This window comes from Falco naumanni, chromosome 11, assembly GCF_017639655.2.
Source record: "Falco naumanni isolate bFalNau1 chromosome 11, bFalNau1.pat, whole genome shotgun sequence".
Taxonomy (NCBI): domain Eukaryota; kingdom Metazoa; phylum Chordata; class Aves; order Falconiformes; family Falconidae; genus Falco; species Falco naumanni.
The window spans coordinates 4,686,662-4,703,112 of NC_054064.1; the positions used below are offsets into that span (position 1 = coordinate 4,686,662).

At 45.2% G+C, this 16,451-nt stretch overlaps 2 protein-coding genes across 4 annotated transcripts in view; one reads left to right on the forward strand and one right to left on the reverse strand.

Moving 5' to 3' along the window:
- Positions 1-1,713: 1,713 nt before the first annotated feature.
- Positions 1,714-15,810, reverse strand: TSEN15 (tRNA splicing endonuclease subunit 15). Of its 3 annotated transcripts, none has more exons than XM_040609934.1 (4): positions 15,677-15,810; positions 14,192-14,273; positions 12,817-12,952; positions 1,714-2,159 (listed from the first exon to the last, which is right to left on the reverse strand). In XM_040609934.1, the coding sequence occupies exons 1-4, from the start codon at positions 15,716-15,718 to the stop codon at positions 1,955-1,957; spliced, it is 465 nt and encodes a 154-aa protein (XP_040465868.1). In that variant the 5' UTR covers positions 15,719-15,810; the 3' UTR covers positions 1,714-1,954. The 3 variants fall into 3 exon arrangements, with proteins under 3 accessions (XP_040465868.1, XP_040465866.1, XP_040465867.1); XM_040609932.1 differs by lacking the exon at positions 15,677-15,810 and adding an exon at positions 15,096-15,224; XM_040609933.1 differs by lacking the exons at positions 1,714-2,159; positions 15,677-15,810 and adding exons at positions 2,167-4,589; positions 15,096-15,224.
- Positions 15,776-16,451, forward strand: part of COLGALT2 (collagen beta(1-O)galactosyltransferase 2) — a 58,502-nt gene continuing 57,826 nt past the window's right edge. Inside the window, exon 1 of the mRNA XM_040609931.1 lies at positions 15,776-15,859. The gene's annotated coding sequence lies outside the window, so the exon portion shown is untranslated. The remainder of the gene's footprint in view (positions 15,860-16,451) is intronic.

A 16,451-nucleotide genomic window follows, 5' to 3' on the forward strand; every position in this document is an offset into this window, starting at 1 on the left:
GTACAGCAGTGAGAAATAACTACCAATAAAAGATGAAAAAAATAGCACCAGTGCGAGGGACAATATCAGAGTTGCTCACGTGCTCGGAGTAGCTTCCGAGACTAGTGAGGCTGCGATGGGCTCCGCAAAGCACCTGAGCACGCACAGCAGCCTGCTCCTCATGGATTACCAAGGGCCCCAGGTCAGCACAGCACCTCCACCCCCCACCCCGGGCAATGGTGCTAGTGGCAAAGCTGATAAAAGACATTTTCCCCCTTACCCAAAGGTGAACACAGAGCTCTGGGTAACAGCGCACCCTTCTCCAAGTCTGCTGGCCAAGCTGGGAGGGGTAAGCATGTGCTGCAAGCCCAGGAGCACCCCGACAGGGCTGAGGTCTGAACAAGCCAGAGCAGCAGCTGCCTCCTTTACCCAGACTAGGCGCCTGCAAAACACTTGCAGGATCGGTGTCCAAACCCAACGCCTCACATCACGGAGTGCGAGGGCCTTCCGGCCCCGGGCTCTCCCTGCTAGACCATTGTGCCTCCCAGCTTATTTGGACAAACCAAGTTCAAACTCTGCAACCACAAAAACATCCACTCTAGCCATAAGGATAGCAAAGCTTAAATGGTCTTTCACTCCCAGCTTGGTTTTTTGGATTCTCTCCCATTCTTATGCCCATGCAAAAAAAGAGCTCTTGTGCTTCAAAATTTGGATGTGTGGTCCTTGGCCACACAAATGTCATGCAGACATTTTTGTACTCAATAAGCTGCTTCTGGGATGCTACTTGATTGCCAAGAAACTCTTAAGTTTAACCTGAAGATTTCTATGTGAAATACATGGAAAATTCCCATAGAAAACCCAAGTCAGGTTTTTTCTTCTCAGCTTACTCCAAGCTGAAGCACCTCTTGGGCAGCCAGTTTAATGAGCAAACGCTACATCAAAAAAACCCCAATAAATCTTAGAAATTACAATGGGTTCAGAAACCTGCTTGCTGCGTAAAGCTAGGGTCCGCTCACAGCACAGATGACATACTTTGGTAACAGCTAAAAGCATTTGCCTGTTGTCCAGGTCCTTTTAGCCTGAAGCACCAACATCACAGTAAAAGTACGGAAAGCACAACACAGCTATTTCAGACAGGAAGCCCAGGGAGAGGCAGGTCCCCATCAGACAACCTTACCGAACTGCGATGCAAACGCAAGGAACCTTCGGTTCTTAGGCAGCTGTCCCACTCCGTATTGGGCACAAGCACCTGGTGGTTTCTTTAGCATGCTGTGCCTTCAGCTAACGTGGGTAACGCTACCCTGGCTCAACATTTCAGGTGTGGTCGATCCAGTCACAACCAACCTCCACGCAAAGGGCTGGCCTCTGCTCACAGCTTCTTCAGGCAGATCCAGAGAGCCTTCCTTACGAGTCTACACTTAGTTCTAGTAGCCTCTGGTATTGCTAGCCCGTTCTCCCTCTGCAGAGAAAAATTTAAAGGAAGATATTTCTTTGGAAAAGTCTTTTCTCCAAAAGCAGGGGAAAGTAATTGGTCAGAAATGTAACCTGGGAGGTAGCATGAGTGCTTCTGACAGCAGTAAGACACAGATGCTCAGTAAACTACAAAGCCCTTAACTTGGTATCAGTACTCATGCCAGAAACCCTTCAGATTTACCTTTAGCCAATACTTCCAGTTATGGGTAAGGATGCGTTTATTCTGTTATGTACCTGACCAGATAAAAAGGAGAGACTACCTTTGGAGACATCTCACAAGTATTTTTATTAGTCAGGAGCAATCACTCTCAAAGCATAACTCTTTTCATACTTCTAATGGCATTTCATTACCGTGCAGCTGCACAAGCCTCTGTTCTCCCTGAACAGATGTCTGCCTTCTGCACGTCAAGCTTTAGCACATGACTTATTTACATATGTAAGTTCCTGGATTTGTTTAGGTTTCAGGACAGTAGTTCAAGAAAAAAAAATATCTTTGTCTTAATCATTTGAAAAGCTTCTTTCTTTTCTTTCTCCACTGTTTATTGTCCACATCTTCAGTATCATCAGGAGGATCTGGTATTACAAAGCCATCAGTCATTTTATAATAGACTACTGTGGAATCTGACTCAACTATGGCCAAGGTAACTGACAGCGGGATGTTGGGATCGTCTTGTGGGAGAGACGCTTTCTTCATGATTTCTCTTATCCTGGAAGAGGAAACAGTCTGTTAGAAAGGAGCCCACAACCGCCTAACGATGGCACAAAGGTAGAAGTGCACCACTGCTATTTTTATTCAGTCTGGGTTTATTCTGCAAATTTGTCTTCAGTAGAGAAAGTGCACTATCTGTTCTAATAAAAATCCAAAGTTGTATAATCAAGCAACAAAATCCAAGAACAAAGAACCTTATAAAACATACATCTCTGCTGGAAACGGCTCAACACATGCTTTTAAGCTTTCCTTAGGTGTACTACTGTGCACAGGCCTCAGCCATCCTTCAATAACCACAATCATAGCATGGCAATCTCTAATGGCCTTGTTTTCATTAAATTAAAAACAAAATCTATCTAATTGAACAACACATGGTGTTCAATTAGAGAACAAAATAATTAAGACTTGTTCCATATGTAGAGGTAGGTCTTCCAGTCACTGTACTATAATTCTCTGCCAGACTGTGAAAGACCCAGGAACTGAAGCCAGGTTTCTCTACCTCCCTGTCTAGACGAGAAGCCACAAGACTAATGTTCTTTAAGACAGTCAGCATAAATAATGTCTTCCTTAAAAATTCAAGGCAAGGTTATGCAATTTTTCCGATTCAGCTTGTTTTAAAAGTAACATGCCAGTCACTTTTCAATTCAGAGCAGAGGATGACACTGATTCCTGGAGTCCCTGTATTACTTTTCTGACTGGGGAGCAGGTACAGAAGGAGTGCAGTGCCCAAGGGCACAACAGTGTCACAAACCAGTGGTTTAGGTCAAAACACTTGAAGAATCACCATCAAAAAGTTTGAGCAAAATAGTTTTAGTAGCCAATACCTTTGATGGTGATTCTTTAAGCAACCTAAACCACTCACCTGTGACAAACAACAACACACCCCATAGCTCCCTGTGGAAATGCTTGCTTTCTCCTTCACCTAAAGGTGGAAGAGGGTTCCTCTGGGATTGCCAAGAGAGGTTACACTCTGGGGAGAGGTCAGCTATGCAGTGGGAAAAATCAACCCTCGCTTCACATGCCCCTGAGATCTCATCATAAGTTTTCTACATGCATTTCTGAAGTTGGGCACCGTAGCTGAAAATAAGGCTTTTTCTAAATGCATCAGCTTTTAAACTTTAATCATCATCTTCCTTCAAAATCTCTTTGATCCCTTAATAAAAGCCAAATGGAAAGCGGCAGAGAATAAGCAGCAGCCTGGAAAGCCTACGCTGTTAAGCCCGTGACCCTCTTAAGCATCCATCTGTGTTCTGAACTGTTCATAATTCAGCTTGGCTAAATTCAGTAGTGCCTTTTCTTTTGCTTTCACCACTGGCCCATATATAATGCAAGGCATGGAAATATAATACAGTTAAGTCATTCCATGCAACAGAGAGACTAAGGCTGTGAAAAGCCATATTCTGGTCCTCCTACCATCAGCACATTCCATAACAAGAGAACAAACAAGCAAAGAGATACCGTAGTGGCCACTGGCAGGAGAGGGACACCTGCAAATGACTCTTATTTCAAGCAACTTGATACCACCTACTCTGCTCCCTGCCACCTTGGCACTGCTTTGTTTATGCGCAGGCGTTCACTTGGCAGGTGCCTCAGGCTCAGGGCTTGCTGTGGGAACACTAACTGCACCGTGGGTATTAAGAAGAGCATAAACTCAAGCCTGCCTTCCAAAGCTGCAGGCAATTCAAGGATGGAGGTGCTCCGCAACAAGGAAGAAATCCAGCACACTATGAGCAATGCCTCAAATACAGCAAGACCTTCCAGTGAAAGCACTACCTGGCAAGAGAAGGGTCACGTGCCCGCTGGAGTTGCACCACTAAGTACCAAATGAATCGCAGGTGTATAAGCAGGCACCAGGACTGCAGTAAGCAAGGACAAACAAGCTGTGAAGTGCTGTATCTCTGCGCTGGTGCTGGGCACCTTCTGCTCCTGTCACCTTCAGCCCCTCCTTGGAGGTACCTCCAGCACCACAACGTCTTGCTGTAGCTCTGGCAGATGACAAGGGCCTGGGAAAGGATTCCAGATGTCCTTCCAGACACGCTGCATGTGCACAGAGCAAGAATCCACTTGTTAACACCTTGGTAGCTCATGTCTAGAGGAAGCTCTGAGTAAGTTATCAATGGTGAGGGCAGGCTACTAGCAGAGACCCAATGAGGAAAGAACTATATCCATGGTTTTATGAAGCCGTGGATATTAATCTCTCTCTCTCTCTCTCCTGGGAATGTGAAATAGAAATAACAATAAAAAGGCAAATAAAAGGCACAACTACCCAGGAGAGATATTTTGGGACCCAAAGAAACCAATCTTGTGTTGAGCGTGTACAGCCCCATATCTGGAAGCAGACTCAGACAGTGGCCTGTATTCACCTGTCAGCCAAGGCAGAAGCTCCTTTGTATTTTCTTTAGTAACTGTCACCGTTTCTCTTCCTAGTCTGCTAGGAGGGGTGGATGTAACAGCAAGGCCTTAGATTTAGATTTCCCTCACTCATGATTCCTTCTTATACTGTCAGACACAGACATCTGAACCTTTAATTTCCTCCCCATTTAGCAGTTAAGACTTAGAAGACGCGCCATGATCCCAAAAGTGGCCAGGTCCTGACAACAGATGAATGACATATCTTCACACCCCTGACTTACTTTTCAGGAGACTTGAGTCTCGGGCTTTGTGCAAGGAGCACAAAGACAGGTCACTGCCTCTGGATGACCTGCTGACAGTGCTGTCCACAGAGCCCAATGCTTTCCACTGCACGCGGGGAAATCGGCCTCTATCACCACAAAGAATTACAACTGCAAATGCAAGATTCTCCTCTTCCCTCTTTTCTCAACACAAGCAGCCCCAAAACAAAAGCTCTCATTCATGCATACCACAACTAGCCATAATGCAATGCAGCACATCTGCATATTAGTGACAGGATATCTTTTAAAAGAATAAGCTTTGGAATTCAGGAAGTCTGTATCAGACGCCTGTGTTTCCTCTCCTTCCCTTAAGGCATCACTGTTAGTCTCTGCATCCAGCATGTTCACAAAGTTTCTCTGCAGCAGCAGACATTTCAAAGGAGGAGTCAGAGAACATCTGGGTTTGTGGTGGTTTCACTGCACTTGCTACCTGTCACGAACAGAAAAATAATGTATTGCAGGAAAGGTATAGGGCTTTTTCATCCTTCTGATATTTCTAACACTGTGTATTGGGGGAAAATAAAAAGTAAGAAGTGTTCTTGGCCTTCTGAAATTCAAGGCAATGCATGTTTGACCTCCTAAACAAGGCAAGAAGCCTTTATTTCAAGAGATACAGCCCTCTAGGCTACCCATCTCACACAACAGCTGCATTCAGTGACTAAAATGAAGCCCTAAACAAGAAGCCATATGTTAACACCTCCCCCCAACAGAGCTAGCTGACTTCATTTACTAAGTTGATAGTTACAGATAAGCACCTTAATGACCAGTACATCTGCTACACCATACAAGTGATGTCAGTTATAAAAGATGGCTTTTGCTTAAGTAAAGCATATTTAGTATTTCTGAAAGTGTCAAATATTAGAAGCCTTGGGAACAGGGGAATTCAATACATCCAGTACTTTGGCAACTCCAACAGTCTTGATAATGTTCCCTCACCATCATGGTGATCTCCTTTTCCTCATGAGTCACAACTGTGTTAGGACACATTCTGCAAACATTGTTCCCATTGATCCCAAGTGGTCCACAATGACTCTGGTGTTGGTTCCCTAATAGTGCAAATGCCACAGAAGATGGCATGGACTGACTCTACCTGGTTCCTCCCTTTCAACTGGTTAGACATCAGGTTTTAGGCAGAATGTACAGACTTAACATAACAAAAGGTGCATCTGAGAAGCAGTTAATACTGTTCTGCAGTGTCTGAATAAAAGCTCAGCAGGTTTTCAATACAGTCTCAGGTAAAGTCTGTGCTGGAAGAATGCACCATTTCACTCTGTCATCTCCTGAAGAACAGTGTACAACACAATACTCAATCACCTTAGCACATGCTCATCCACAGGCTCTGCCTTGTTCATCACCTCAGACTTCCTCATCTACAGGCTCAGCCTGCACAGGAAGATCAGGGACAGTCAACCCTATACATGCCGCTTTCTCAGGATTTATGCCAATGACTACCTGGTAAAAAAAATAAAAGGCATCTAGAGCCCCACAAGAGCACACAGAACAATCAAGCATGTGTGTTGCTGTGTGCACAGTGAGAAATCTAGGAGTTAAAAATACCCTGCAACCACTCCTTACCCTCTCTCCCCCTCCCCATGAAGAGGAGCCATTGAATGTTAAGACAGGCAACACAGAAGCTTTAGGTTTCCCATACAAAAAGTACGTCTCAAACAAAGGCACTGTGAAAGCAAAATAACACACAAACTGGGGGAACAGAGACACCAGAAGAAACACTGGAAAGTTTTATTTAAGTCCTATAAATAGAATAAGACTAATTTTTTTTTAAATAAGAATTCTCATCTGTTGTAGATCATACAATGTTTTCAGAATAGCTTGAAAAAACATCTCTAAAAACTGCTAGTGTCTGCATGTTCACTGCAAGCCAGGATCTGCTCCCACCAAGCCAAATGCAAGGAGGATTAAGCCCTCAGTTTCCACCTAAGAAGCAAATTCACATTCACCTCACGTTGCAGGAGATGAAAAGGATTTCATCCCAAACACTGAAGGAGACACTATTATCCAAAAGAAGGAGCTGGCATTTCTAAAGCCCTTTGTATCAGAAAAAAAAGCTTTAGAAAAGGCTTTCTAGATACCTACAAACTACCATTGGTAGGAATTGCTTTTTTCTACCGAATAATTAGTCCTAAGAGCAGGTTTAACTTATTTAACATCATACAAGGACCACTGCAGCTAAGGTAACAGCAGGATGAATGTCATCCTGTATCTGCCTTTACTGCTGCCTTCAAACTAAATGGCAACAGTGAACTTACCTGGTCTTCTATTACTGCTGCAATTAATAGCTTAAAACCAAAACAAAACCCAAAAAACAAATTCATACAAATCCATCCAAAGAAAAGAGGGGAATTTTCCATCTTTCCCCATCTTAATTCTTTGTTAACAAAAGCCTTTCATGCTAGGTAGGCCTTCAACACGTCAGAAATTTGTACTGTCTTTCCTAATGATCTGCTCCTAACAAAGTAACATTGACATTTTCACTCCAGAGAAAGAGACAGGTCTTGGACCAGTGAACTTCAGGCAACTGTAGCATGAGGTTTTAACTGACTGTCCAAAACCGGAAAAAGAACAGTATCATAAAGGAAAGATAACATGGGCAGCAAGCTTTGTGACAAACAAAAGAGTATTTCAGTGATGTATCCCATGCAAGTACTCTGAGAAGTAGTGGCAACACTGAAAGCTCAGAACAGTTTTATGGAGGTTGCATAGAGCTCCATTGAGCTGAAATGGAACTACTGCCTTCCACACCATAAAAGCCAAAGGCTTTCAATCTGCCCTTTATACTTAGATGAATAATTCATTGCAGGCTTGGCCAGCCCAGACAGCTCCCTCCCCTCCATGCAAGGCTGGGCTGGAGAGTCAACACAAGTTGGTCTCTGTAGCACTACGCAGAGATCATTACGCTGTGCATTGGAGTGCGCCATTGTACCAGACTTGTTCAGACAGGCCCCACGACAGCAGAACGTGGACAGAGGAAACCCCGATAAAGCACAGTACCTTGAAGTTGGCCAGTGCTATGAAAACAGCGCAGCATGGCTTACCATCAGGAATGCTGCTTCAGCTATAGCTGCAGGGCAGGCAGCAGTATTAACTCAGTGCCTTGAAGTATACAGGAAGAAGCACATGATAGTGGGAGAAGGTGTAAATGGACACCACAATTTCTAGGGATTTGTTTCCAAACAACAGGAACATGGGATGATAGAAGAAATGGAAAAAAACCAACCAACAAAACACCAAAGAAAACACCACATGCCTCACTGGTCTGGAAAAGGAATTGAAATCTGAAGGAATATAAAGTCCTCTTCCATGGAAGTTGAAAAAAACAACCAAGACAAATCATGAAAAAGGGAGGAATCAGAATTCAGTGGAGTTCTACAAGACACATCAACTGTAGCGTGTTCAATCATAGCACTGCATAACCAGCTCAGCTGTACAAGCTACGCCAAACAAACTATTAAGAGCTTGCATTTTGAAGCCATAAATTACATTTTCAGTGTGTGATTTACTGTATGAGTAAACTCAGTGCTTACAGCAGAAGAGCTACAGACAAAACTGTGAAGAGGATGCAAGGAGCACGTCACACTTCCAGTGCATTTAAAATAACAATGCTTTTTATAAGCGAAACCACTTCCCATTAGAGGAAGGAAGATCTATTTCACAGACTACAGACTCAGAAGAGGATACATTGCTTCCAGTCCTCAGATTTGCTTCTCAGGATGCTTAGCAGTGTTAAAATGAACCATTTATGTATTCTTTCTCCAAAATTACCACTTTAATAAAACCCTTTCCCTCTTAGCCTAAACTAAACTTTGCAGTCCTTATAACCTCAGGCAACGGACTTCATCCTTCATTTCAGACACTTGCATATAAAAAACAAAAAGGGCAGTGATGTATCATTTAATCTGATGGTTTATTAGTAAGATTTTGCTTAGACAATGTTATTTGTCTAGGACAGACAGCATGTAATCAGTCATCAGATCCAGCATCTAACTCCTTGGTCCTTGGAAGGACATACACTTCCCTTAGATCTGGCATTTAACTCCCTGGCCCTTGGAAGGATCAAGGCTTTCAATGCTATCTAGAAAATCCAGCTAACAACAGTGTGAGCTCTCCTACCCTTGCTGAGCTTGGTTTATGCTAGTCATTTCTGTCATCTCTGAAGCAGGACTACTTGTATTTGACTGCTTCACCCCCTTCGGGGAGCCACAATTTTGGAATGTACTGACAATCAGGTACTTGGTGTGCACCAAGGTGTCGTCTGCAGTAGTGAACAAAGACATCCCAGGCAATGGACCTATGAATTCCTCCTGCAAGTAAGAATCACTGCTAAGTTCAAAGGTGTACAAACACAAGGTTTTCCAAACCTCAGCCAGCTGTGAGTGGTTGCAGAGACTGGTCCAAGACAGACAGAAGTTGCATCTTATTCTCCAGATCTTTACTCACAGAAGATTCAGCAATCTTCATTTTAATAGCATGCATACACAGTGTGAAGCCACTTCCCAGACTGTATGAGACTACCATTTACACTGGTGGTCACGTTGCTCCAGACCTGTGCAGCCTTACACCGGCAGGGCAGGATGATCAGCATCCATCGAGCTGTTTGTACAAGCGGAAAGCGAGCTTAGTAAGCAGAACAGCTTTTGCCTTAAGCAGTTAACTGTCATGCATAAACTGGACATGATGAAATCTTAGAAGCTAAAAAACATTGAGTGGAATATTTATTTTTTTGTGGCATATTTGTATATGCCACAAAATTTTGTGGCAAATGATAAATATGGGCACCCATATTTATCATTTGCTTAGGTGTCTTGCTGGTAATTTCCACAGCAACTTTACTATGGCCTTTTTCATAACACACTCCCCTGAGTGCCAGCCAAGAGGAATCTTCAGGAGACACCTGGGAAGGCAGAGCTCGGCTGATGTCGCTTTGAGAGGAAAACCACCCTTGCAGCCCCTACCCAGGCCTTAAACAAACCCAGGGTTAAACAAAGGAAATGCTGCCTACAGACACTGCCATTTGCTATCTGCTTTTGCAGTTAGCACATTTCCAGGCCCAGCAATGAGGACAGAACATTTTCACCTTCCCAACCTGCTCTGACAACTTACTCGCAACATTGAGCTGCATTCACTTGTACTTATATCTCTTCAGCAGGTAACAACCCCCCGAAGAATTCCTTTGAACAAAATGGCAAAGCAGCTAAGTACAAAAGCTTCCCTGCCTACCTATAGCTTGGGAAGTCAAATGAACTAGGAGGGACTGCAGCATCTCCTTTACAAGGAAAGGATGAGAGAGCTGGGCCTGTTTAGCCCGAAGAAGACTGAGAGGGGATCTCATCAACAAATATCTTAAGGGCAAGTGTCAAGAGGATGGGGCCAGGCTCTTTTCAGTGGTGCTCAGTGACAGGACAAAGGGCAACGGGCACAGACTAAACACAGGAAGTTCCATCTGAACAGGAGGAAGAACTTTTTTGCCTTGAGGGTGACAGAGCCCTGGCACCGGCTGCCCAGAGAGGCTGTGGAGTCTCCCTCTTTGGAGACATCAAAAACCCACCGGGATGTGATCCTGTGCAACCTGCCCCAGGTGACCTTGCTTTAGCAGGGAGTTGGGCTAGATGATCTCCAGAGATGCCTTCCAACCCCGCCCGTTCTGTGAGAAAATATCATTTAAGACATCAGATATATAACTAGCCTCCTGCTATCAATAATCACAACAAAATATTCATCACTGTCAGAACAAAAAGGCAGTAGTGCTGTGATACTGTTTCCCACCAACGCCTTCTGTAGGATGCCTTTTTAATGGCTTCCCTCTATGCTACGTAACATTGAGCTACAGTTACTGTCTATACCCCCTGAGTTTTGCCTACTGCTCCAGCAAAGGAGCCGAGGAGTTGATGCTGTCCTTTCTCCACAAAGACAGACCAGGCCTCTCTAATTAGCGATGACTTGCCAATGAAATGCCAAGCACGTTCAATAACACAAATACAAGCATATACTATCTTCCTGTCTGACAGCGTACAGGCTTTAGATGGACTCACCTGGCACTACAGCCAGGTATTCAGCTTATTTAGTGACAATACACTCTATGTAGTTGCTCTGTAGCAAAACCTAGTTACAAGCTGTACTTTTCATCAATGTGATGCATTCAGTCTTTGCTTTCCTAACACACATCCTTCCAGTAACGGATTCCATCCACACTGGTGCCAGAAGCTGAGCAAACAGTATCACCACAGTACAAACACGTTCAGAGGCTCCAAATGAAAAGCTCCAATGAAACAGTAAAAGATAGGACGTACATGCAGTGCCATATCTCACTGTCATTAAAAGCCAATTTGAACATACTTGCTGGCATTGAGCCAACGCCAGAAATCAACGTTTCCAATCTAGGTGGAAACCTACTACATTGAGCAAGCACAACAACTCGGCACGTATGCACAATTTCTCAAAGATCACATATCCTAATTTGCTGCCTTCTTTTCCCACCTAAAATCTAGTTTGAACTCTGAATAGCAGTGTTTCTCTTTCACACACATACAGTGATACACTTCCTGCAGGGAGGCTGAATTCCATTCAGCATTTCATCCTGCAAGACCCCTCAGCAACTTTCCACTGTTGTGGAGATAACACTGTACTTCTCTGCAAGACCAAGCTCACAAGAGTGATTGACCAATATTTGCAAATGGAAGATTTTTTTTCAGCATGTAGATAGCACTCAAATCCATCAATATCTATTAAGTAATCTTCTTTCCCCTCACAAACACACTCTTAGGAAAACACATAGCAGAATTAAATGGATGTCTGTTTGCAAGAGACTGATGTGTCATTTCTAAAACCTTAAAAACAAAAAAAAAGCAAAACCCATAGCTTGTCTAAACCACCACTCCTAGGGTGCACATACACACATCTGCTAAGTGCAATTCACTAGCTACCTACTACTTTATCAGGCTGCTGCCCACAGACGAAGAGGAAACAGCAAACACTAGCAAGATCTGTAAAGCCAGCCCTGAGCACACATTACTAGCAGGAGCAGGAACAGAAGAAATTGAAAGATGTACTACCACATGATGCAGCTGCAATAGTTCAGGTCTTCGGAGACATCATAGGAAAGAATGGCAAATACCAGCAAGAGAAGGCAGCTATTATCGCAGAGTAAATCATACTGTGTGTTTGAGGCTGCTCTAAGGGCCAGTTAAAATATACTATAAAATTACTGAAGCAGAATTCCTCTAGGCTGCAAATATCTGCAATATCACAAAGTCATAGCTGTGCTGTCCTCTGCTTAAGAATTAGTCTTGCATGTGTAAGGAAAGTAAGCCAAAATCACAGCTCAAGGGACAGTTACACATTAGACTGGCTAAGTAAAAGGAATTTCCGGTTGAAAGTAGCCAAATTATACTTTCAAAACAAAAAGCAAACCAAACCAAACACACCAGGCTTATCCATACATTTGACTATTTTAAAAATTCTTAGGTCCAAGAGGATTTCTTTCCTCTTAGGTACTTTAAAACCCAGTGAAAGCATTGCTAGATTTCCCAGAGTAAAAAAAAAAACAGCACAAGAATGTTCCAAAACATAAGCTGCGAAGGTCTTGTATTCTAACCTTGTCTCTCAAACTCATACTTTGATATCCACTGTTATCTCCTTGAGCATATGCAACTTCTAAACAATACGAAGTGTTTATCAGCAGAAGGAGACAGTTGCTGTGGGAAGCCAACATCAAAGGCATACCACTTTCAGAGACAGAGAAGCAGAGACTGATGCAGCTTAGAAAACTGAAGAAATCTCAACTGTGCATGTATGTGTGCAGCACTCGAAATAACTCTGTTCTCAGGCTAAGACACTGCTTTGCTCTGATGCCTTTGTTCCCTCCCCCTTCCCCTCCTGACCCAGTCATCAGCAGCCTGTTAAACAGATCTGTTCTTCATTTTATCTTACTGGTAATGCGAGGCAAGCATTGACCAACCACATCCTCACCTCTCGTGGCTTAATGATATGTACACAGGTACCGGCACCATCACTTGGAGACTGTCCTGTTCTTTTTCACGTGCATGTAAACATACAAGTTGCAGTTCTGCTACTCCAACATGCTTCACTTCATGCCAGTTTCTCCCTAGAAAGGTTCGTCATCAATGAGACGGACCAGAACACAAAACACAAGTTTTAATCATTCAAATATCAATTTTTGCATTTACATTAACATCTAAGGTTCCATTTTCCCTCCTTCCCTCTCAGGACATTTCTCTTGAGAGATAACTACCCCATTCACCTGTCAAGTTCCCCTTCTGAGAAACAATCCTGTCAAAGAAAGGTGTAGTACCAGCCTGCTGACTCCAGAGCTGCACCGACCGATGGCGAATAAGGATCTGTCTGACAAAGCTTTGTCTCAAAAAGGCAAAAAGACGAGAAAACTCCCCACAGATTTAGTCATCTACAGCATAAAACTGTAATCCAAATTTGGACTTTATCAGTACCGTAAACTGTGAAGAAGCAGGTGCTAAAAGCATGATTAATGATAACGCACAGTTCTTCCCTCCTACTTGAAGGGATAAAGCTAAAAGTTTTTGCTGCAGAACTACAGGAGCCTTCTCTTAAAGCCTATTAAGGCATTTTCTTCAGAGGTGTAACAATAACAGACACAGCGCTTCCTGGCCTGTAAAATCCCTCCCTTCCCTGACCCTGAGTACCACCAGCTTCCAAGAGAAACTAAAATATTTTTATTAGGCTGGCTGCCTGCCTACGCACAGTCCCTTTTCAATAAAGCTAACATGGAAGAATTGCAGGCAAAAGTGTATATATCAAATAACTCTGCCCCCCTCTTTCAAGACACCAGAAGACTACGTTTCATTTGTCATAATTATTGCCAGCAGACTCGCAGATTATCTTCTCTCCTACAGGAATCCTTGCCCTTTCCAGTAAACAGCATCCTCAAAAGGGATGAGGCACACATTAGCCATTTGCTAAATGGTAATCATTATTTAGCAACTTTGACATCGATTTAAGTAAGGCCTCTTTTACCAGTGCAACCACTGAACTTGTAACTTCACCTTTCTACACTCCTTTTGCTTCCCCGACTCCTCTTTTGCTGTTTTTCCATGCCAAGTGTCTTAGCCCATTTTGGCCAGCAGTTACAGGTGCAGGCATTCCAGGGCATTCACCTTCGTAAAGGCTCCAAGACAGAAATCTTGAGTGACAAAATACCATCTGTTTCTTACCTAACCGTCACTGCACTAAATTTCAGAAAGAACGCCAAGGACTTTGTAGGAAAGATCCTGCTAGCGCACAGACTTGAACAGCACCTAAAGGCAAAGACGTCTGTTGAGATGTCTATCCAGTCACGTCACTGAATTACCTTCTAAGAGGTCCAGGTATACCACAAACGCAGCATAGATTTGAGCGCTGTCAGATATGTCAAGAGACATCATATCTGTGAACTGAAACCCAAAAAGTAACGTTGGTGAAGGAAAGCAGAAGTTATATTAAGCATGCACAGACCAAAACCAGAACCTGCATGGCCAGCTAAGGCACTGAAGTCTGAAACCAGTTTTAAAGACCAACAGGCAATTTAAAAAAAACAGGCCTTGTTTTTGATATCTTAAGAACTCTTTTTTTCCACATTCCCCCTATTTCAGCTCTGAAGAAAGCAAGCCAAATAAACAAATCAATGAGGAATTGCAGCTATTTCTGGAACAGATCTGGCTTTGTGGAGAAGGGCTACGAATTTCACCTATTTTTGCTGCAGTAGATCAACATAAGGTGGCGGCCAAATTAAATATCTCCATGTCTTCGGTATTCTAAAAATTAAGATGAAGTCAAAATTTAAAGAGGCTCGCGTTTGCCAGCGGTGATTTCAGCGTTCACTGCCTCGTCCCGGCACTGCCCAGGCACCCACCGGCTCCCCTCACGGGCCGGGAGACCAGCCCCCTCAGGCCCGGTATGGGGGAACTCCTTATATTAAAATCTCTCCCTCCAGGCCCCCTTCTCGGGGGGATGGGGGTCAAGGGGGCCGCGTCCCCGGCGCCCCGGGCTGCCCGCGATCGCTTCGTGCGCCCCGGGCCGGAAGCGCTCCTCAGAGGCGGGCGGGCATCCTGTCAGGGGCCGGGGCAGCGGGCGGGAAAGCGGCACCCGCTGAGCGACTGCGGGCCCCCGCCTCAGCGCGGGGGGGTTCGCCGCTGGCGCCCCGCCGCCCCTCAGCGCCCGGCAACCGGCGGGCCGCAGAGCTCCGCGTCCCCCTCCCCCGCCCCGTATAGGCCTACCGTGGGGTGAGTCGCCATCCAGTTGCCGCCATCTCCCCCAGCCCAGCCCCCCGACTCCCGGCCGCCCGCCGAGGTGCCCGCCGCCGGGCTGCTGCCCCCCGCCGCCGGCTCCATGCGCTCCGCGGTGCAACGTGGCTTCGCTCCGGGCGGCGCAGCGACCGAGCGCACTCCGGCAACCGCGGCGGCGCCGCTGCCGTTCCGCCTCTCCTCGCTCCCCCGCCCCCAGCCGAGGCTCTGCGGCGCGGCCTTAAACCCCGGTTACGGCCGGGCTGATACTTATATACCTTGTCACGGTGTGTCTGCCCTTTCGCAGTCCCTTTTTCTCATTGCAAGGCCTTGTTTTGCAAGGAGGTTTGGGGATTTCAAGTATCTACCTCAGGCAGGTGGCCCAGAAAGGAGGGCCAGGGCCTGCGCTGGCCCGTGTGGGGACCTGGCAGACGTGAGGAGGCCGTGACAGAGGCACAGAGCTCCGAGAAAAAGAAGTTTAAGGGAACAAGGCAGGATTTATAACCCAGGCACAAATTTAAGCCTGTTTGGGTTTAGAAAATTTTATACGGGCGTGGGGAGCACCTCAGAAATACCTCACATGTAGGTTCCTGAGAAGATCTCCATGTGTAACTCATCCCATCACCACTCGCAGGTGCCACACAGACGCGAAGGAATGTCCGGAGGAAGGAATGTCCGGAGCTCCCTCCAACACGCCTGGGCACAGAGGCTTTGCTGTCCTTACCAGCAGCTCCACCCCTGGAGGTGCTCAAGGCCAGGTAGGATGGGGCTTTGAGCAACCCGCTCTAGGGGAAGGTATCCCTGCCCGTGGCGGGGGGATTAGAACATGGTCTTTAACGTCGCTTCAAACCATTCTAGGAGTCTCTAATCAGCGTGGGGCCAGCGGAGCAGCCGGTGAGGCCTGCCAAAGGTGGGCCCGTGGGGCCCTGAGCTGGGAGAAAGCCTGGGGAACAGGGGTGGATAATGTGAGGTGGGCAGCGAGGGTGTAGCAGTGGTGTCCATGTCGCTGGAGGGTGTCTGTGTAAAAGGTGGAAGATTTTAGTCTCGAGGGAAAGAGGGGAAAATGGTTGTGGGGAGTATAAACTGCAGGTGAACATAACAAAACCTAATCTGAGTGAAAGTCCCCTTGCAAAGGGAGAGAAATGCCTGGAGAGAAAGTATGAAGGGAGAAAACAGAAACAAAAGCAAAGAATGTTGTAATGTATGGTGTTCAAAGCTTTCATAGGCTGGTTAAGGGATTAAAATTCAGGGTATTGTTATTAAAAGCATCTTGGACTGCTTTACTTAAAAATATTTCTGACATCCAGTGCAAATACAGTTTGCCTAATGTAAAGTGTCCCAGGTCTGGCT